Source organism: Girardinichthys multiradiatus, chromosome Y, assembly GCF_021462225.1.
Source record: "Girardinichthys multiradiatus isolate DD_20200921_A chromosome Y, DD_fGirMul_XY1, whole genome shotgun sequence".
In the NCBI taxonomy this organism is placed as follows: Eukaryota; Metazoa; Chordata; class Actinopteri; order Cyprinodontiformes; family Goodeidae; genus Girardinichthys; species Girardinichthys multiradiatus.
In genome coordinates, this window is record NC_061818.1 from 17415147 (window position 1) to 17437903 (window position 22757).

The 22757-nt window shown below is 40.6% G+C and overlaps 1 protein-coding gene across 4 annotated transcripts in view; it reads right to left on the minus strand.

Annotated features, from left to right (window-relative positions):
• The window catches only part of LOC124864408 (serine/threonine-protein kinase BRSK2-like), a 57430-nt gene extending 37366 nt beyond the window's left edge, over window positions 1-20064 (minus strand). Inside the window, exons 1-7 of one of the 4 annotated variants that reach the window (XM_047359188.1) lie at window positions 18811-20064; window positions 17108-17202; window positions 4382-4467; window positions 4088-4228; window positions 2890-3006; window positions 1171-1204; window positions 1016-1084 (exon numbers count right to left, since the gene is read on the minus strand). In XM_047359188.1, coding sequence (XP_047215144.1) covers window positions 1016-1084; window positions 1171-1204; window positions 2890-3006; window positions 4088-4228; window positions 4382-4467; window positions 17108-17202; window positions 18811-18898 — 630 coding nt within the window. In that variant the 5' untranslated portion in view covers window positions 18899-20064. The remainder of the gene's footprint in view (window positions 1-1015; window positions 1085-1170; window positions 1205-2889; window positions 3007-4087; window positions 4229-4381; window positions 4468-17107; window positions 17203-18810) is intronic. The other 3 variants (XM_047359187.1, XM_047359189.1, XM_047359190.1) reach the window with 3 other exon arrangements.
• Window positions 20065-22757: the final 2693 nt, after the last annotated feature.

Below are 22757 nucleotides of genomic sequence, written 5' to 3' on the forward strand. Positions count from 1 at the left end.
CTTATTAGAGCCATTTCCCACGTCCTTTTTTAAAAATATGTTAAATTCCTTGGAAAATAACGTTAATATTGTCAACTGTTCTCTTCAGATGGGTGCTTTCCCTACAGTTTTATAGACCACTGTTGTCAAGCATGGCTCCACACTTGATATTTTAGGACCATTTCTAACCTGCCTTTTTTAAGTAAATCTTCAGATTAGCTTGTTCTAAATCCTCTACATTCTTGTTTAAACCTTTGACAGTATTCCAGAACAATTATCTGGTTTTAATCCAATCACAGCACAGAAGCTGCAATGTTACAATTTTAAATGTCCACAGATATAAAATGGATCAGAACAAACCTTCATTACTGGCATAGCTCGACCTTAGTACAGCTTTTGATACTAGTGGCCACACCATCCTACTGGACAGGCTCAGACAGATTGAACCTTCTGGAACTATCCTGAATGGGTCAACTTGTATCGTAGCACCAGAAACTTTTTGTCAGTATAGGAAACTGTTCATCAGAATGTAATGAACTAAAGCAGGGTGTTCCACAAAGCTCAATTTCCGGACCCAGACGCAAACAAAAAGTCATGAGTCTCAAATGTTTAGGGGGGAAACACATAGGAATGTATAAGAGGAATGGTTTGAAAACAGAGAACAGGCTTGTTCACAGCTAGACCTAGCAATAAATAGATGAAAACTGGATTGTTTTATGCTGGGAAGGTGATTAGTTGCATGGAAACCATGATAGTCCAATGAGCTGAATATACTGCACCTGTGTGGCTAGCAAGACTATGAGGAGCAGTGGTCACTAATTGACATGAAAACAATACAAGTAAGCACTAAGGAAAAACTTATGGGATGGAGACACTGAAGAGAAGCTTGCTTAAAAACAATAAATAAACTACACGCTCAGTTATTACTCTCTAAAACAGTTTTAGTGAATATTGTAAGAAATTAATTTTACAGTGATTAGTGTTGAGAAAAAGCTTAATACATAATTTTAAAATAAAAATAAAAACAGCCCCTTACCACAAGCAGAGCAAAGAGAATAACTCCACAGCTCCAGACATCAGCCCTGCGACCATCGTACCTCTCTCCCTGGAACCCAGACACACAGCAGGTGAGCATTAGACATCCAAACACCTACTCACATTCAGGAAATACATACTGAGAGAATTACTCACCCTAATGACCTCTGGACAAGCATAATGAGGAGATCTGTGAGGATGGAAAGAGAGATTCAACAAATGCTTTCATAGCATAAGAATGAAAGAAGAACAACAACACTTAAACTTAAAATAAACAGAACACCAAATTGGTGATTACAGGTAAAAGCTGAAATTCCTTCCTAATTTTAGCTATTTAATCCTCATTTCTTCAGAGGCTTTTTAAGCTCTTAATGACCAGATTATATAGAGAGAAAAACAAATCCCTGGCAAAAAGTATCTCATCTCTCCTCTTGGAGAGAAGAAGAATGATCCTTGGTACATTTTTTACAACAAAGTATGGTGTTAATAAAGACTTCCTTCCCTGAGTTGGGTTCTTGGCACTTTTGCTACATTTACAGCTGCAAAATAGTTCAAGCTCAGTTGGCTTGAATGGAGAGTGTGAACTTCGGCCTTTAAATCATGTAAATTGACTTTAGGTCTTGACTTTGACTGGTCCATTCTATCACATGAATGTTTCTTGATGTAAACCATTTTTCCATTGCACTGGTTGCATGCTTAGGGTTGTTGGATTGTTCTGTGTTTAGCTCAATCCATCTTCCCATGAACCCTCAACAGCTTCCCTGTCCCTGCTGAAGAAAAGCTTGATGCTGTCACCACCATGTTTCACCCTTAGGATGGTGCTTTTGTGGTGATGTGCCATGTTCATTTTCTGCCACATATAATGTTTTGCATGTAGGCCAAAAGAAATATCAGTTTTGTTCTCTTCTGACCAGATCAACCATTTCCACAAGCAAACTGCAAATGGGACTTTATATGGCTTTCTGTTAACAACGGCTCTCTGCTTGCCACTTGAAAGTGGAAAAGTTCAAAGTTTGGGAAATAACCTTGTATAGACACTGGGGCAAAAAAAGATTTCAAAGCATTAGGATATAAAACTTAAAGCAATATATTTGGACAATCAGAAATAGGAGTCTGAATAGTAAGAATTCAGCTGAAGATCAAAATTCTAATAAAAATCTAATCTCCAAACATCATTGAAATTTGAGCAAAAGAAAACAAGGTCCCAGTGGGCTAAAGAGAGTGTGGGTGATTGGATGAAAGTGGTTTCTAGTGATTAATCCTGAACGTGGGTGGGTGAAAGTAAAACGGCTGGTGTATTTGTTTAGGGCCACCTCAATGAAACATATAAAGACGCCTGCCTGATCAAAACAAGATGATAAAATAGAATGGGTCTGGATAGCCCATGTAGAAGCAGGACAGATTGCAGTAACTACAGGTTATGCACACTTCTTCTTTCTGTCAGCTGAAAGGAGGATTGATAACAATGAAGTATTTTTTTCAGAATATGCACATTGCATAGAGTTTTAAAACTTTCATCAAGAGGCGCAGAACAACTCAGTCACAGCCAGCAAGCAGTTTGGATCTTAACCAGTCTGAACACTTATGGCGGAAATTGAAAAAAAAATGGTGCATGGTCTGCAGAGCCAATCTACCAGCAGCTAAAGGAGAATGCTGGAACCTGTCTGATAAAAATATTGTTTTCATGACTGACGTCCCAGTCAGTGAGCATTAAAACCTGAGAAAGTGCAATAAAGTACTAATTGAGATGTTTTGAGGTTTAGGTTTTATAAATATTTCCTCATCAAGTGATTGCATATTTTTCCCTCGATTTGAGTTGAATAAAAAAAGGATCTGTGTTTATTTGTTAAATAAAAAACTACAATTTCTGCTTACCCACAACTGGTCTCCAGCAGACTGTCCCCAACTTGTAGCGAGGCCATGCCAAAGTCCGCTATCCTAATGTTGTTCTTCTCATCCAGGAGAAGATTCTCTGGCTTCAGGTCTCTGTGACTAAAAACACAAATAAATAATGTTACGCGACATATTTATTTAAAATGTTTTTGAGAAATGCTTAAGACAGTTTGATCTAATAATAGCATCTTCAACTATCAAAAACTATGAGAGGCTTGCTGATGTTCATGTTCTAATTGATATATGATACCAGTATAAAACGTAGAATCATATTTTTTAAAAAGAGCATTTTTATTGATTGCCATACAATGATGCAAATGTGAAAGTTTTTATAGATAATAAACCAAAACCTAATGCACCTAAAATCAAAATGAATGCCTACATAATACATTAAAACAAATTAACCATAAAATAAAATGATTAAATATGTGACAAATTCAAAACAAAAATGAATGAAAAACATATTTTTATTAAATGACATTCAAAATAAACATATTCCCCAAATTCAAACATAAAGGCAAATGAAAAATAAAAAAAAGTGACTAAGCAAAAAAAGAATTCAAAAATGTATTTTGCAAAAGTCTTTGAAGTAAAAGTAGGTAATTCACTGTTTCCTTTGAATGTGTAATTTTGCCTCATTAACTGTAAATAAAGACACAAATAATATGAGAAAAAAATGAAAAAAAGATACTAATTGATTAGTACATGTTTCCCCTGAGCTCAAAACTGGTGCACTACTAACATACCAAAACTACCAACATGAATAGAAAGTAGATTAAAAAAATTTACAATAATATACTGCTTACAAAATGTCTCTATTTTTCTGACAATAGTAGTTGCTGCTGTTGGCAGCAAGGGTTTGATATGAGATGAAAATAAACGATTACTGTTACAGTGGTTCAAATCTAAACTGGCAGACACTTTCTTTGGCAGTTACAAAAACAAGCGAACAAAATTCACATGTGGTGTTCCTCAGGGCTGCATTCTCAGACCAGTTTTTTTCTTTATCTACATATTCCCCCTAGCTCAGATTATGGGGTATTACCCTCCAACATCTACTACTATAGCTATGCTGATGATATCATTATCAGTGATTTGCATTTACTTTAATTAGAGGGCTATCAATTTACACTGCACATAAAAGAACATTTACTGAATGTGTTCTCAGCTTTTTACAGACCATATGGAATGACTATGGCAGAAATCGAGGGCAGAGATGATTTGTCTGAAGAATTTCCGGGCCTCCTTGGGAGTCAGCCTGCCTTTCTTCACCAAGTAGTCAAACAACTCCCCACCAGAGACATGCTCCAACACCAAATACCTAAAAAAGAAAAAAAAAAGAAAATCAAAACAGGGAATTATTAACTTTCTGCCTTCCCATGTGGTTATCTCAGTTTCAGATAGAAACACAGGAGCAATGCAGCTTTCGCTTAATTTTAGAGAGCAGGAAAGATCAAGACACAAAGATACTTACAGGTATTTGTTATTTTCATAGACATCATAGAGCTTCAGAACATGGGGGTGCTCTATTAGTTTAAGAATAGCTATCTCTCTCTCCACCTGCACAGAAGGAGGGAGGGAGATGTGCGAAGAAAGGTTAGGAGAGAAAAGAAAAGGTTAAAAATGATGGAGATGGAAATGTCAGATGGGACAGAAAGGTAAACCTGGTGGACTTGAAGAGCAGAGAAGCAAGAACAAAGAAGAGGTAAGGTAAGCAGTCACATACTGAATATTCTTTAATGGGTTCTTTAGTTGGTTCAGTAATTTTAAAACAATGATAATGAGTTATGAGCAGGGGGGCAAGCATTAAGTCTCTCACAGCTATAACATGTAGAGAAGTGATTAGGGAGATGCAGGAGGGAGTGAAAGATGGCATTATACCCCATTCTGCCAATCTATACAACCGATTCGGAACCCCATCCAACTCAATATTGTTTATGTACACATTGAAATTGCTCACAATAAATCTCCACTGTCACAATTATCATTACCATTGGTTTTAGTGCTGCGTACAACTCCATTTTGCCAAGTGAGCAGCACTTAAGTATTTCCCTATAATATTTAAAAGCATACAGAGAAAGTGATCTTTGTAAATTCCTTGATAAATCATTCAGAGTCCGGATTCCTTTCTTATGCTCTCTTCTTTCCAGCTCAACCCATCGTTTCCATAGAAGGTTTAGGTCCTGAAATGGCCATGGAAAACAGATGATATTATATTGAATAAAGCATTGTTTGTTGATTTAGCCACATGTCTTAGGTCAATATCCTGCTCAGGGATTCAATACTGACCTATTACTAGTTTTCTTCACCAGATTGTTATTTGAAATGTTACAAAGAGTTCATGATGGAGTTCATGCAAGACCCACCTGGCATGTTTGCATCCAATAAGCTCAATCTTACTCTTGTAAATTGATTAGCATGTAGATAGTACCTGAAGGTTGTTTCAGAGAATTGGTGACTAGTTTAACTTTACCCCGACTATCACCATCCTCGCATGGTGGCAGGATAAACTCGGGTCGGGTCCTCATCCACCTTATTTATCACATTTCCAGTTGTTTTAGAAGTTTTATTTATAGCCCTGAATGTAGCATTGGTCTAGTTCTGGCAAGGAACTATTTTATTGTCTCAATTTCTTAACTTATGATAACCAAACATCTGTTTACTTGAATGTCATTTTATGATATCCTTCCTATTTTCAGAAATGTTTAAGAGAAATGAGCCTCAGTATCACCTAAACGTTATATCCCAGGGAAACAGAAAGTCCTGGATTACTTGTTAAAGGTTCCTAGAATATTATTACTCAAAAATATTAAAGTATTATTGGAGAAAAAACACATTTTTAATAGGAATTGTTGAGGTTGCCGATATATGTAGAAAATGGGATTTTATTTTATTTTTTTCCTCTAAATAAATGCTTTTCTGTGTGAGGCTATGCAGCAGCAATGAAAGATGAATTTATTTTAAGGTGTTTTACACATCTTTTTCAGGGGTGCCAGTAAATGTGTAGGGCATTGCATATATGTTAATATTTACCTGTACTGGTTATACGATTTGTTTCATTACCGTTTGTCTCAGATGTTTACTGTTTGCTTGTTGACCTCCATAGATCTCTGCTCCCCAGCTCCTCATCATCGCCTTTCTCCTGCCCTCAGCTCTGAACTCTCCTCCTCCACATCTCAAGAACAGCCTCATCTGCAGTCTTGTTACACCAGTCCTATTAATAAGATTATCCTATTGCCTGCAACAGCAATGTGAAGCCTAGTTACAGTTCTGAATCCAATTTTCCTAATCGGTTTAAGCATGATTTTCTACACTTATCTTACATCCTTTGTCTAGGTTCTGTTAGCAAGTATTTGGGGTTTCGGTTGTATTTAATAGTCAAGGTATTTTGTTGCTATTTTGCTGTGCAGCGAAGCCAATGCTCCTCCGGTGTAAACCTTCACCTGCTTAAAATGCAAACTATGAACGCTATCACCTTGGAGATTACGTCACTTTAACCACCTAGTTGGAGTGACGGTAAATGGAATGCTGCATAACACCCACAAAAGAGTGAATGTGTCATATCTACTGAGCAGACCGAGGACCCAAATTTACTGCTCATGTTTGGAGAGATTTCTGCTCTGCACTAGGCGGTTAGTTCGGACTCTCCTCGGGCTAACATCCCCAGACTTATGGGCAGTGTGAAAGCCTCAACGAGGACCTAGAAAACACCCTTCGCTGTCTGTGCGCCAACAACCCCACATTCTGGAGTCGTCATCTTTCTTGGGTCAATGACATAGACATAGCTCTTATATTTCTGCAGCATCTGGTCTTTCCCCTTTCAAACCCTTCATTGGTTATTAATCCTCTTTCCTCCCCGCATCTTCCCCTAATTCCATCTTGGACTCACCTTTTCCGCTGTCGAAGGATTTGGACCCAAGCAGCATCAAGGCATACATCTGCTCAAAACAAGATGATCGCATATACAAGACGCATCCTAGCTCCCACCTACTTTCCTGGACAAAAGGTATGGCTGTCTGCCAAAACCTTTCCATATAAAACCTATTCCAGAAAACGGTCTCTCAGATTACTTGGAATAAATGAAATTGAATCATTAATCGGCCCCTCCACTGTCCATCTTAAGATTCCCTCTCACCTCCATATTCACCCTACCTTCCACATTTCCTAGATAAAGCCTGTGCTTTCCAGACCCTTGGCCATATGGCCTAACTCCCTCTCCTTCCAGGACCATTGATGGCTGCCCAGTTTTTTTCTGTACAGTGCAATGCATTGTTAAATCCTGAAGTCGTGGCCATGGGTACCAGTATCTGGGGGACTGGGAGGGTTCCTGGAATCGTTCCTGGGTTCCCCGTTCATTCATTCTGGTCCCCTCTCTCATCTTAGACTTTGAGGGTTCTTTTCCCTCAAACTCTGGTCCCCTGGATTTTCCTCTCACACACACCTAGCTCTGTGCTACTGATGTGTGCTTGCGTGTCTCTCTCACCTCTCTATGCAGGGCATGACTGGCAGGTGTTGTCTTTCCATCTGAAGAACTATGGCGCCAATCAGGAGGAGCATAAAGAGAAGCAGCATTTCTGAGGCTTATGTCATATTGTTTTAGCTCTCCAGCTTGGTAATCTGGCCAAACCTTCTTGTGTGTTACTTGCTCCTTCTAGATTTGATGCTAACTGTCCTCCACAGACATCACATCCAGTTCCCGTTTTCACGTTTTCACGTTTGAACACTCAGCCTTATTGCTCCTTGGACCACCTTGGACCTGGAGTGGCCCTTCAGTAGCTTACCACTCGCTCACTTGCCTGTCCAACCTCCAACGCCATCCATTCCTCCAAAGCCATTCCCAAGGAAAGGAATAACAGAGATCATATTACTCAAGCACAGTTCACCACCAACAGCCAATCTTACACTCAGTAGGTTTGCACACCTCCTCCTGATCGCTCTTCACCATCTACAGCAGTAAGAACCACTACTACATTTGGATTCATCCCAATGCAGATCCACTCTCTACTCTCAAAATACTAACATCTACCTCTCCTCCTCAGTCCTGAACCCGGTCTGAAACTTCACCGAAACCTCACTCAGTATTCAATCCTCAATAAACCTTTTAATTCATTTAAATTGTGTCGGTATTTGTTGCCATCACCAGAGTCCTAATCAGAATCAGAATCAGAATCAGAAAAGCTTTATTGCCAAGTACATTTTTGGACATAGAAGGAATTTGTTTTGGCGTAGTCGGTGCAATACAATACAGATTAAGCAGTATAAACATATCTACAATATAATATAAATATATGTGCACAGTTTTAAGTGAGTGAGAGTAAATGTAGAGCAGTTTAGGATGCGAGAGCAATACAACAGTGCAGGTGATCAGTGTGCAAGTATGGCAGTGCAAGTAAAGCAGGAGTCCAAGCTGAGCGTGAATGTAACACATAGAGTTGCAGGTTACAGGTGTCCTGTCAGCAAAAAAAGGGTGGTGTGGGGGAAAGGGAGAGTGTCGGGGTGGTTTCCGGGCTTTGTTAACAAGGCTGGTGGCAGATGGGAAAAAACTGTACTTGTGGCGTGAGGTTTTGGTCCGGATGGACAGCAGCCTCCTGCCAGAGGGGAGAGTTTCAAAGAGTCTGTGACCGGGGTGGGAGGAAGCACTAACAGCACTAACATGACAGAATGAGCTTATTTTCAGGTTAATTGCGTCCTTGTTCTGGACTGCTGTTTCTGTTCAAGGAATAAACTGAAAAATTATCAGATATTTTGTCAGTTGTGACTGTCACTAGTAGCATTTAACGTATGCAATACAGTAGCAGCATTTTTTCTCCTGTCTGTGGCTACCTCCCACTGTGTAGTGCTCCATTAACAGAACAAAGCTATTATGGCTGCCATGATGTCTTGGCCCTTTAGAGTTGCCGCTACTTCCTGTTAGCGAAGCTAAGGTGTTTCTGAGAATATATCTGTAAGTAACAGCGAAATGTTTCACAGCATGACAACTATCATTTTTTATAAGAATTCAGTTTTTCTGGTGATGCTAATCTTATGTTAGCATGTCTAGGGTGTTTTCAATGTTAAATTACCTTTTGATAGTTAGCTTTGCTAATCCTTAATGAGAAGCTTTGGAAAGCACTCAACTTTATGACCCTTTCATTGTCTTGTGGCAGACACACTTATATTTCAAACCAGCAGGTAGGGTGTTACTGTGAAGGTGTTTAGAACAGGAAGTTGGATGTTGGGGTAATGGCTGTAGTTTTTAAGTGTACAGGTAAGCTTAGCAAGTGTCAGCAGGTGGTCCTGTTGATTTAGCGACTCCACTGAAAGCTTTTAGAGCAGCTTAAGCTGACAGTTTTGCTACTTCGTCAGATGAGCTTACAAACCTTGAGCAAACCTTTGAGCAACTGTTTTTCCATTCACTGCAGCTTCTTCATCAGTTTTCACCTTTCATATGCCTATTTCAGTAGCAGCTAACAGTTCTACCTTTGTTTAAAGTGTTGTTCTTTTTACATTTTTTAACAGTTTTTGACTCAAGTTTCTTCAGGATTATCAGGTAAAAGTTGTGGTTTTTCAGCAGATAAGCTGAATAATTTTTTTCAGCGGAATAATTTCAGATTACAGCATTCACACTGCATTTTCACAGGAAATGCATTTTTTTTAGTCTTTTATGTCTTCAATAAATATAAAATGCTACTGCTATCATGTTTTTGGTTTAATTTGCTATGTATGTCAGCCACCACAAGGGGCACTGTGGAGGGATGTAACAACCCCTTGAGAAACTCAATTTCTTACACTAATGATGCATGTACAGGTCCTTCTCAAAATATTAGCATATTGTGATAAAGTTCATTATTTTCCATAATGTCATGATGAAAATTTAACATTCATATATTTTAGATTCATTGCACACTAACTGAAATATTTCAGGTCTTTTATTGTCTTAATATGGATGATTGTGGCATACAGCTCATGAAAACCCAAAATTCCTATCTCACAAAATTAGCATATCATTAAAAGGGTCTCTAAACGAGCTATGAACCTAATCATCTGAATCAACGAGTTAACTCTAAACACCTGCAAAAGATTCCTGAGGCCTTTAAAACTCCCAGCCTGGTTCATCACTCAAAACCCCGATCATGGGTAAGACTGCCGACCTGACTGCTGTCCAGAAGGCCACTATTGACACCCTCAAGCAAGAGGGTAAGACACAGAAAGACATTTCTGAACGAATAGGCTGTTCCCAGAGTGCTGTATCAAGGCACCTCAGTGGGAAGTCTGTGGGAAGGAAAAAGTGTGGCAGAAAACGCTGCACAACGAGAAGAGGTGACCGGACCCTGAGGAAGATTGTGGAGAAGGGCCGATTCCAGACCTTGGGGGACCGACCTGCGGAAGCAGTGGACTGAGTCTGGAGTAGAAACATCCAGAGCCACCGTGCACAGGCGTGTGCAGGAAATGGGCTACAGGTGCCGCATTCCCCAGGTCAAGCCACTTTTGAACCAGAAACAGCGGCAGAAGCGCCTGACCTGGGCTACAGAGAAGCAGCACTGGACTGTTGCTCAGTGGTCCAAAGTACTTTTTTCGGATGAAAGCAAATTCTGCATGTCATTCGGAAATCAAGGTGCCAGCGTCTGGAGGAAGACTGGGGAGAAAGAAATGCCAAAATGCCAGAAGTCCAGTGTCAAGTACCCACAGTTAGTGATGGTCTGGGGTGCCGTGTCAGCTGCTGGTGTTGGTCCACTGTGTTTTATCAAGGGCAGGGTCAATGCAGCTAGCTATCAGGAGATTTTGGAGCACTTCATGCTTCCATCTGCTGAAAAGCTTTATGGAGATGAAGATTTCATTTTTCAGCACGACCTGGCACCTGCTCACAGTGCCAAAACCACTGGTAAATGGTTTACTGACCATGGTATCACTGTGCTCAATTGGCCTGCCAACTCTCCTGACCTGAACCCCATAGAGAATCTGTGGGATATTGTGAAGAGAACGTTGAGAGACTCAAGACCCAACACTCTGGATGAGCTAAAGGCCGCTATCGAAGCATCCTGGACCTCCATAAGACCTCAGCAGTGCCACAGGCTGATTGCCTCCATGCCACGCCGCATTGAAGCAGTCATTTCTGCCAAAGGATTCCCGACCAAGTATTGAGTGCATAACTGTACATGATTATTTGAAGGTTGACGTTTTTTGTATTAAAAACACTTTTCTTTTATTGGTCAGATGAAATATGCTAATTTTATGAGATAGGAATTTTGGGTTTTCATGAGCTGTATGCCAAAATCATCCGTATTAAAACAATAAAAGACCTGAAATATTTCCGTTAGTGTTCAATGAATCTAAAATATATGAATGTTAAATTTTCATCATTACATTATGGAAAATAATGAACTTTATCACAATATGCTAATATTTTGAGAAGGACCTGTATGCATGGTTGCTGAAACTATCCTTGCTCAACTGAGTCCATCAGGTCTTTTTCCATCTCTCTAACCAAGAATTTGTGATTAGACTGGCTAGACTGTTATATAGTCACAATGAAACAGTGGACTAAAGTAGAATGGGAGGCAAATCCTTTAGTTATCAGCCACCTGGCCTGTGGAACCAGCTCCCACTTTTAGTCCATGGCTAGGCTTAAAACTTTGCCTTTTGATAAAGCTTATAGTTAGAGTGGCTTAGGTTATCCTGAGCTATCTCTGTAGTTATGCTGCCACAGGCTTAGGCTGCTGGAGGACATAATGACCATTTTCCCTCTCTCTGCTACATTCTCATACTACTCTCCACTTTTGCATTTTTTGCCATTATTTCCACTTTTAGCATGTTCTCTCTCTTTTTCGCTTCCTAGAAGCTACATCTGGCCTGATGTTCTGTTTAGAAGTGACACATTCCTGGAGGACATCAGCTGAGCTGCTGCTGTCTATAAATTAATGGTCTCCTTTTATACATAATACACATGGCCCTATCTTTCAGTGTTTTAACCTGTCACTGTCCTATACATAGCCGTTGGCTGAGCTTCTGCTGCGACTAAATGGATGTGTTATCTTTAACACTCTCCATTTCTGCTACCTGTGCAACCCCTTCTCTTTTTCAGTGGTTACAATCAGTCTGACAGAGAGAGGTACCCCCAATCCTTGTGGTTTTTAGTGTAACAATGACCACCAGTGGGCTCTACATGGACATACATTATCAGTGTATTATTTTACTTAGTACCCCTACACATAGCCCATTCTAAAATGGCCAAACTCTAATACTCTGTAGTTTAATCTAATCTCCCCAACAACCCTATACCATTCCAAGCCCTTTGTGAAGTGCCTTGAGACGACATGTGTTGTGAATTGGCGCTATATAAATAAAACTGAATTGAATTAATCCTAAAGACGTGAAAACTGGATCAGAGCTCATCTGTTTAGCTGTGTTTCTGTCCTAGATGAAGTCACTAACTTAGCCATTACTACCATTAACTTTTCTTTAACATAGAAAGTACTCTTTGTTCAGTGCCTTTGTGTTGTTTGTGTGTATGCGCTGTCCTCTCAAACCCCCAGTTGGTTGCATGATGGCTGCTTACACTGAGCCAGTTTCTGCTGGAGGTTTCTTCCTGTTAAAGGAGAGTTCCCCTCTCAGCTGTTGCCATGTCCTTGCTCAAGAATTGCTGAGGGATTGCTGCAAGGTCAAAGAAACTCCAAGCTCTGAGCAGCTGTGAACTGGGATCCCCTGATGTTCTTCCTGATTCTGTAAACTGTAGCTTTGACTGCTTTTCTGCCAGGCATGATGCTTACTGCTCTTACCAGTCCCACACAACTCCAAAACTTTCCAAAACATGAACTATAACTTGGAAATACAATCTAGATAATATCTAGTCTTTAGATTTTCATACATCAGAAGTAAACCTGTCCGTTAGGTTTGATAAAAAATGTGGATCAAGTCTTCTACATGAATGGGTACAACCTGATGAGATCCCCTTATATCTATGAGTATATATCTATGTGGAGAAAAAGCTCAAACTTTAGAAATAATTAATGAGTAAAAACTCTTGGAAAATACTTACATTTAGTCTTTAGAATTAATAATTTCACCCTTAAAGCCAATCAGTTATTGTATTAGTACAAGCAGATGTCCATGACGTGCCCTGAAAGAATCTCCCTCACAGGAGAAAACGAGGCATATCATTGATTTTCACTCCACACACAGGGATTGGTTATTGAACGCTAAGTTTAGGTCATGCTAACTGTCTTTAAATAGGCTTCATGGGGCTGAACCATGGTGTGAATCACAGAGCTGTGTAAAAGCATTCTCTTTAAACCTTTTAGTCACATTACAGAAACAAACCTCAGTGTATTTTATTGCAATTTTATCTGACAGACCAACACAAAGTACTGCAGAATTGTGAAGAGGAAGGTCAAGGTCCTTATTTAAAATCAGAGAAGCATGGCATGCATTTGTATTCACCCCCTTTACTCTGATACCTGTTAGAAATAACCTTTATTAATATGCTTATAGCTGTTTTTCCCTTTTATACAATAGTGAGGTAAAGTACAAGTTCTAATGTTTCCCTTTTGTTACAATAGGATAAGAATGCTCATAAACATACAGTACAAGGATAAATGGCCCAAGGTTTGTCATAAATGACCTGAAGCTGGGGCACTGGGTTTGATAGTGGAGCAGCTGGTATAACTGGGTTGATTAGAAACCTACAGCACACTTAGATTAAGGATGGACTCCCGCTACTACACAATCTAACAGATAGACACCACAATGGTGACACATAGTCTACTGATAATCACTGAGGGAGGGCACATCCATTGCATTGGAGTGCCAGATATAAAAACCACAAGTGACCTTCTATCGAGGCTCTTTGTCATCCTCTAACAGACGGCGACAGTCCGAGACGGGAGCCTCAGCGCTGATCTCTGTAATCATTCCTCTGCCATAATTTAGATTAAAAGAGCTAAAAGTTAGAAACTGTTTGAGAGTCGTTTCTTTAAGAGTCAAAGTTACATACAGTGTGTGATCGCTTCTGGGGTTCAAGTACCGGAGGAGCTCTGAGGCGTCTGACCGCCAACAGGGTGCGGTAGCTTGGACATACCTCTAAATTAAATCCAGTGCAACCAATTTCCTTTAAAGGTTCCCCTATGAATAAAAAGTCTACTAGGTGTTAGATTTAACCTTAGTATAAATCCAACTGTTCTGTGAAGGCTTCAGAGGTTTGTAAGAGAACATAAGTAAACAAAGAGCATCCCGAATATCAAGAAACACATCACACAGACCAGGGAGAAAGGTGTGGAGAGGTTTAAAGCACGGTTAGGTTATGCAACAATGTGCTAAGCTTTACACATCTCAAAATGGAAAGAGTATGGCACAACTGCATGTCTATCAAGATATGGCCATCCACCTAAACTGTAAAAACCTGTTGACAGGATAACTATTGGTCGAACACTTCATAAATCTGGCCATTACAGAAGAGTGGCATCAACAAAAGGCATTGATGAAGAGAATGCCATAAGAAATTGTGTTTGTAGTTTGCCACCAGCCATTTAGGGGACACAGCAGACATGTTTAAAGGGACTCTGGTAAGATGAGACCAAAATTAACTTTTGGCCAACAATAAGGCATCACTTTATACACTCTTACCATGACACAAGTTAGTGGCAGTATCATGCTGTGGCAAAGTTGTTCTTCAGTGGAGACCTGGAAGATGTTTGAGGCTGCAAAAGACTTGAGACTGGGGCACTGATATACCTTTGAGCAGGACAACAACCCTAAACATACAGCCAGAGCAGCAGATGGTTTTAATGTGATTAAATGGTTTTAATCACAGCATATTCATCTGTTAGAATGGCCCAGTCAAAGTCCAGACCAAAGTCCATTTGAGAATCTTTAGCAAGACTTGAAAATTTCTGAATACAGATGTTCTCCATCCAATCAGACTGAGCCTGAACTATTTTTAAACAGGACCAAGAACACAATCAGTTCCTGCTCAGCAAAGCTGGTAAAGACAAACCCCAACACAGTTGCAGTTGTGATTGAAGCAAAAAGTTTCTTTACAAGGTATTTACTGAGGGGGGCTGGACAAAATACCATTTTTCATTTTAAAAATTGTGTTGGTCTATCAGATAAAATCTCAAGCTCTAGACTTTTGAGTTGAGACAAATTCTTTTGTGAATTGGAGCTGTATAAATAAACTAAATTCAATTGAATTAAAATGCATTCATGCTTTTCACTGATTCTTTAACATTGTAAAATGCAAAGTCTAAACAATCTCAGTGTTGTGTTTTTGTAGCAGTAACAATGAATGAATGTATTACTGTGTGTAAACACAACGCTACAACACTGCACATCTCATGCTTAGAATGTTCACTGCAGGCAGTGAGCCACAGCTAAGACGGTGGCATTAAAAATAAGTTTTATCTCAGTCCACTTTGTCTGCTGCAGCTCTCATCAGAGGGCTTAATTAGCAGACTGAAATCCCTCCTATTGTTCAGCGCAAAGAGGCAGTGCCCACACACTCGGTGGCCTCAAGACACACCGGCAGGCTTTCACTGACAGAAATAACCACTTCTGTTGTTTTTGCACAACACAGGCTTTAAGCTGCAAAATTAAATACAGGTCCTTCTCAAAAAATTAGCATATTGTGATAAAGTTCATTATTTTCTATAATGTCATGAAGAAAATTTAACATTCATATATTTTAGATTCATTGCACACTAACTGAAATATTTCAGGTCTTTTATTTTCTTAATACGGATGATTTTGGCATACAGCTCATGAAAACCCAAAATTCCTATCTCACAAAATTAGCATATTTCATCCGACCAATGAAAGAAAAGTGTTTTTAATACAAAAAACGTCAACCTTCAAATAATCATGTACAGTTATGCACTCAATACTTGGTCGGGAATCCTTTTGCAGAAATGACTGCTTCAATGCGGCGTGGCATGGAGGCAATCAGCCTGTGGCACTGCTGAGGTCTTATGGAGGCCCAGGATGCTTCGATAGCGGCCTTTAGCTCATCCAGAGTGTTGGGTCTTGAGTCTCTCAACGTTCTCTTCACAATATCCCACAGATTCTCTATGGGGTTCAGGTCAGGAGAGTTGGCAGGCCAATTGAGCTCAGTGATACCATGGTCTGTAAACCATTTACCAGTGGTTTTGGCACTGTGAGCAGGCGCCGGGTCGTGCTGAAAAATGAAATCTTCATCTCCATAAAGCTTTTCAGCAGATGGAAGCATGAAGTGCTCCAAAATCTCCTGATAGCTAGCTGCATTGACCCTGCCCTTGATAAAACACAGTGGACCAACACCAGCAGCTGACACGGCACCCCAGACCATCACTGACTGTGGGTACTTGACACTGGACTTCTGGCATTTTGGCATTTCCTTCTCCCCAGTCTTCCTCCAGACTCTGGCACCTTGATTTCCGAATGACATGCAGAATTTGCTTTCATCCGAAAAAAGTACTTTGGACCACTGAGCAACAGTCCAGTGCTGCTTCTCTGTAGCCCAGGTCTGGGGAATGCGGCACCTGTAGCCCATTTCCTGCATACGCCTGTGCACGGTGGCTCTGGATGTTTCTACTCCAGACTCAGTCCACTGCTTCCGCAGGTCCCCCAAGGTCTGGAATCGACCCTTCTCCACAATCTTCCTCAGGGTCCGGTCACCTCTTCTCGTTGTGCAGCGTTTTCTGCCACACTTTTTCCTTCCCACAGACTTCCCACTGAGGTGACTTGATACAGCACTCTGAGAACAGCCTATTCGTTCAGAAATTTCTTTCTGTGTCTTACCCTCTTGCTTGAGGGTGTCAATAGTGGCCTTCTGGACAGCAGTCAGGTCGGCAGTCTTACCCATAATTGGGGTTTTGAGTGATGAACCAGGCTGGGAGTTTTAAAGGCCTCAGGAGTCTTTTGCAGGTGTTTAGAGTTAACTCGTTGATTCAGATGATTAGGTTCATAGCTCATTTAGAGACCCTTTTAATGATATGCTAATTTTGTGAGATAGGAATTTGGGGTTTTCATGAGCTGTATGCCAAAATCATCCGTATTAAGACAATAAAAGACCTGAAATATTTCAGTTAGTGTGCAATGAATCTAAAATATATGAATGTTAAATTTTCATCATGACATTATGGAAAATAATGAACTTTATCACAATATGCTAATTTTTTGAGAAGGACCTGTACATGCAGACTGACACATATGAATATTTCAGTGAAAAACAGAAAAATAAATAGTACCATACCTTCATCAGAACTGATTCTGAGAGTTTCTCTCTGTTCACAATCTTTATGGCCACCTTCTGCCCTGTTATACAGTGGACACCCAGCTTTACCAGGCCTGAGAGGCAGACAGAGAGGGTGGGACAAAGTGTCGAGTGAAAACAGGAAGGAAGCAAAAGTCATTAATAATTCATAACCTTTTTCTGACAATGTCACAAACTCTGCTCAAATAAAGGCCACTCATTTAGGGAGACGTCTATGACTTCTTACACCCAAAATGCGATGAAGACAAATCTCTTTGGGAACTCTGTAGGAGGCATTTAAAACACGAAGGCTTGAGAGAATAATGAGCTCTAAAATGTTACACAAAGTTGGGAGTAACAGCCTGAAATCTTCCTCAGAGCCAGCCTGAGGTATAATGGTGGAATTTACACAGGGCAGGTTTACGAATGCACCAGTTGTGAATATAACACTAAAGCGCCTCAAAATGTACAAAGTAATATTAACAATCATATTATACTGCCAATTTATTAATTTCAGCTACTTGTATCTGAGCTAGAGTAAGACTGCAGGCATAGTGATCTCTTTTTTGATCAGCAATCATGTATAAGTGCCACCAGGTTGTGTTGACAACAACACTCTTCGTGTGGAAGTCATTACTGCTGGAAGTCTCAAAAGTTATTTTCAGTATCAGTGAGGTGTTAAAAAATGAAGTCGGCAGAATTGCAGAGATGAAGATAGCTATTTAAAAAAAACGAGTCTCTTCAACATACCAAGAGAGAGAGCAGATAACAGGCAGGTTGAACATACTGTAGCAAAATTGCTCTGTTGCTCTTTTAATCCTTTCCAAAGCTTTTAACCTCTGTCTGTCATGGGCCATGGAAGATTTGAAAATTGTTAGCTGACGTCTGGAAATCTTAGTGAAAGGTAAGGATCTATGTTCTCAATGAAAACACAAAGAAAGCAGTTTTACTTTTAGTTATGCTAGCTGTGCTAATCAGTATTCTACGATGTTCAAAATATCTAAAAGTTAACACTAAATTAGTATGGTTTTCATAATTAGAGATAATTTTCCCTTGACCGTTTCTGATCGGTGATCGGCAGATAAAATACTGCAAAACCAGGTTTATTTTCCTGTTCATTTAAACACATCTAAACTAAAACTTCCACCATTTTAGGTCTGTTACCGCATTAACTAATATCTTTATTTTAGGAAACTTTCTCTAGTTTAGCAAAAATCAGGTAAAGGTTAGGGACTTTTGCCTTGATACATAAATGGCGATAATCCTGTAATTTCCTAGTTTTCTGGTGGATTTAAAAGTACTACCGCTACCAAGGAACCAAAAGCATAGTTTTTTCACCATTTTATGTGTTATAGTCTTCAAAAATGTTTGTCAAAACTGGAATCAGAAGACCTGAAAATCGAGAACTGTTATTGGCCAGGTACAGCTTTATCGGTGCATCACTATTTAGTATTAATCTTAAAGAGAAATTAAAATTGGTATTGGCAGGTCAAAGCTTTTCAAAAACCAGAGATTGGAAAATTGGCAGTGAAATTCTGCTTTTCTTTGCATGTGTGCAAAGCAACAAACTTTGTCTCAGTCTGAGCATAAGTACATACATGTGGACCCATAAATAAATATCTTCTCAGGGCCTCACACAGCATTGCACCGGCCCTGATCTTACTTATTTTAAAGGCTTGCAAGTGAATTAAAAGAGGCCCAACCTGTCTGTCCCTTCCCGAGGGTCTTCTCCAGCCGGTAAGGCCCCACGTACTGGCTGGACTGGCCCACTGTGATCTCTTTGCTGCTCATTCTTGCCGAAAGTCGACTTTATCCCGCGAAATAAGACAGAGCAAGACCGCCACAACGCGCATCACAGGCGGTAGAGAAAAATGACTAAACTGGTCGTGATCCGAAGCCAGGGCCCTGCAGGCTACTCCCTTCAACTTGTCATGCAGTCAGATCCAGAATCAGTTCCCTTTCAGCACCGCTCGGAATGCAGCATCATCCACATGGAAAGGTGGGAAAAGATGACGTGTGCATATAGCTTATAGTTGGCCAAAGTGGAGCAGAAAAGGATCTCATACATGAGCTGGAAAGGAAGGATACTTTTGCCTCTGATTGATTTCTCTTAAGAGTACAGTCTCAAATAAGCCAAGTCAGAACCGCCTGATTGGATCCATCCCGAGGATCGATGGGACCCCCGTCTTCGCTGTTGCTGCCGCCGTCCAAAAATGTTAACAGTGTCCTCCTAACATCACACATTTCCCTGCACCTGTCAAGCCCCGGGCCTAGTCTGCTCAGAATCTGCCTGTCTGTTGTTGTCCAGATTATAATCTGCTTTCGCAAAGGCATAAGCAAGAAGAATGGGTTTTCCAATATCCGGTGCACACTTTGGCTCACCCCCTCCCTCGCCCTGCATCAGGAAACAGAGGAAGAGGAGGGTGAGTGTAAAAAAAAGAAAAAACTGCCTCCGGGAAGGCCAAGGCAGACAAGCGAAATGCGCCCCCCGGTCGAGACAGCTGCAGCGGGGAGGGCTGCGCTCCCTGTGCCGGTGCTGGTAGAGAAGGAGGATCAGAGCTCGGTCCGATGGTTCATCTTGTTTCTAGAAACAACAAGCATCCTTAACTGGCGACTCCCCGTGCTCCCTCCCTCTTTCCTTCCTACCTCCCTTGGACGGTTGTTCTCATCATCTTACTACATCTCCTCCCTCAGCCGGCGCGGATGCTGCACAAACAACTAAACCAAACCGGCTTTTTGCTAAAGAGAGGCTCCTGAAAACAGCCAGAATCCACAAGAGCTGCTCTTCACGGTCGGGATATCCCCGCCTGCTCTGCTGCAGTCTGCTGCTACCTCCACCGGCTCCTTCTCTCTCAGACTTCTCTCCTCTTCATTCTCTCCGGCTTCCTGCTCTCCGTCGGTCAGCATCTGCATCCGGGTTCCGCTGATGCTGCCCCACCCTTCTGCCGTTCTGAAATGCAACTTCCAGTTTCCCCCTTTGGCAACAAAAGAAAACATAGTTCATCTATGTTACGAATCAAACAAAAGGCAATTTAATTTAACATAAAAGAAAAGAAAATATGATCTAATTCATCAAAAATTTAAAAAACTAAATATTAGGATCGGACAGACTGAGGCTTTGACACAGACAGACTAGACTGAGCATATCTGTGAGCAGCAATTTTTGAGTCTTGCCACAAATTCTCAAAACGATTTAAGTCTGCACTTTGACTGGACTATTGCAACACGTGGAAATACTTTTATCTAAACTAATTCAGCTTTGGACGTATGTTTAGGATCATCGTCCTGTTGGAAACTGAAACCATTGCCACAGTCTCAAGTGTTTAGCAGCTTTTCACGGGTTTTCCTCCAGTATTTCCAGGGGTTTAGCTCCATTAAAATTCCCTGTCCATGCCTTGTTCTTTCAACAATAACTTTTATCTTCCTCCTTTCTACAAATAGCTGCGGATCTCTGCAGCTCCTCCAGAGTTACCACAAACCTCTTGGATGCTTCTCGGATTAATGATCTTCTTGCCCAGCCTGTTAGTTAGGGACACATCTTGGTAGGTTTACATTTGTGCCAAACTCTTTCCTCTTGGAAGAAAAATCTGAATTTTATTGCGTAACCTAAACCTGCTTTAAACTTCTCTACAACTTCCTCCCTGACCTGTCTGAAAAACCTCTGAGGCCTTTACTGGACGTCTGAATTTATGCTGAGATTAAATCAAATGCAGTCTATATGTGCGATATACAGGGGTTGGACAATGAAACTGAAACACCTGTCATTTTAGTGTGGGAGGTTTCATGGCTAAATTGGACCAGCCTGGTAGCCAGTCTTCATTGATTGCACATTGCACCAGTATGAGCAGAGTGTGAAGGTTCAATTAGCAGGTTAAGAGCACAGTTTTGCTCAAAATATTTAAATGCACACAACATTATGGGTGACATACCAGAGTTCAAAAGAGGACTAATTGTTGGTGCACGTCTTGCTGGCGCATCTGTGACCAAGACAGCAAGTCTTTGTGATGTATCAAGAGGCACGGTATCCAGGGTAATGTCAGCATACCACCAAGAAGGACGAACCACATCCAACAGGATTAACTGTGGACGCAAGAGGAAGCTGTCTGAAAAGAATGTTTGGGTGCTAACCCGGATTGTATCCAAAAAACATAAAATCGCAGCTGCCCAAATCATGGCTGAATTAAATGTGCACCTCAACTCTCCTGTTTCCACCAGAACTGTCCGTCGGGAGCTCCACAGGGTCAATATACACGGCCGGGCTGCTACAGCCAAACCTTTGGTCACTCATGCCAATGCCAAACGTCGTTTTCAATGGTGCAAGGAGCGCAAATCTTGGGCTGTGGACAATGTGAAACATGTATTGTTCTCTGATGAGTCCACCTTTACTGTTTTCCCCACATCCAGGAGAGTTACGGTGTGGAGAAGCCCCAAAGAAGCGTACCACCCAGACTGTTGCATGCCCAGAGTGAAGCATGGGGGTGGATCAGTGATGGTTTGGGCTGCCATATCATGGCATTCCCTTAGCCCAATACTTGTGCTAGATGGGCGCGTCACTGCCAAGGACTACCGAACCATTCTTGAGGACCATGTGCATCCAATGGTTCAAACATTGTATCCTGAAGGCGGTGCCGTGTATCAGGATGACAATGCACCAATACACACAGCAAGACTGGGGAAAGATTGGTTTGATGAACATGAAAGTGAAGTTGAACATCTGCCATGGCCTGCACAGTCACCAGATCTAAATATTATTGAGCCACTTTGGGGTGTTTTGGAGGAGCGAGTCAGGAAACATTTTCCTCCACCAGTATCACGTAGTGACCTGGCCACTATCCTGCAAGAAGAATGGCTTAAAATCCCTCTGACCACTGTGCAGGACTTGTATATGTCATTCCTAAGACAAATTGACGCTGTATTGGCCGCAAAAGGAGGCCCTACACCATACTAATAAATTATTGTGGTCTAAAACCAGGTGTTTCAGTTTCATTGTCCAACCCCTGTAAGTGACTTCTGAGGGTAGATGGTTGCACCAAATTTTATTTAGGGGTATCAGAGTAGAGGGGGTTGAATACAAATACACAACAAATTTTTTTTAGATTTTGGAATAAAATAATGAAAACCATGTGTACTTTTCTTTCTTCTTCACAATTATACACCAATTTCTGTTGGTCAACACCTAATATTATGAATGAAATAAACTAAAGTTTGCGGTTTTACTGTGACATAATGTGAAAAAATTTAATTATGAATACCTTTCCAAAGCACCATGTCTGCATATTGGACCAATTTTTAGAATATTGTTTGAGATATTTTGTGATAAAGTCATACACAAGCTGACCCTGCACAGAAAAGAAAATTTCTTTTTTAAAATCTATGACTCTGAGATGGAATGCAGCAGTTTTATCTTACTGGGGTAAGGCGATAAACAGCTTCTAGAGGATTACTAAGAAGAGGTTTTATGAAAGTACAGTGCGACGTTAAGCATGAAGATTTTTTTAATCTTTAATACTTTGTAAGAAACTCACAAAGTTGACATTTAAGGGCTTGAAAAACCTGGAACTTGATTGTCTGTGTAGGATATTGAATATTTCAGCAGAGACATAAAGAGCCATAAAGAAAGTGGTTCTCACGCGTGTTTTTAATGACAAAA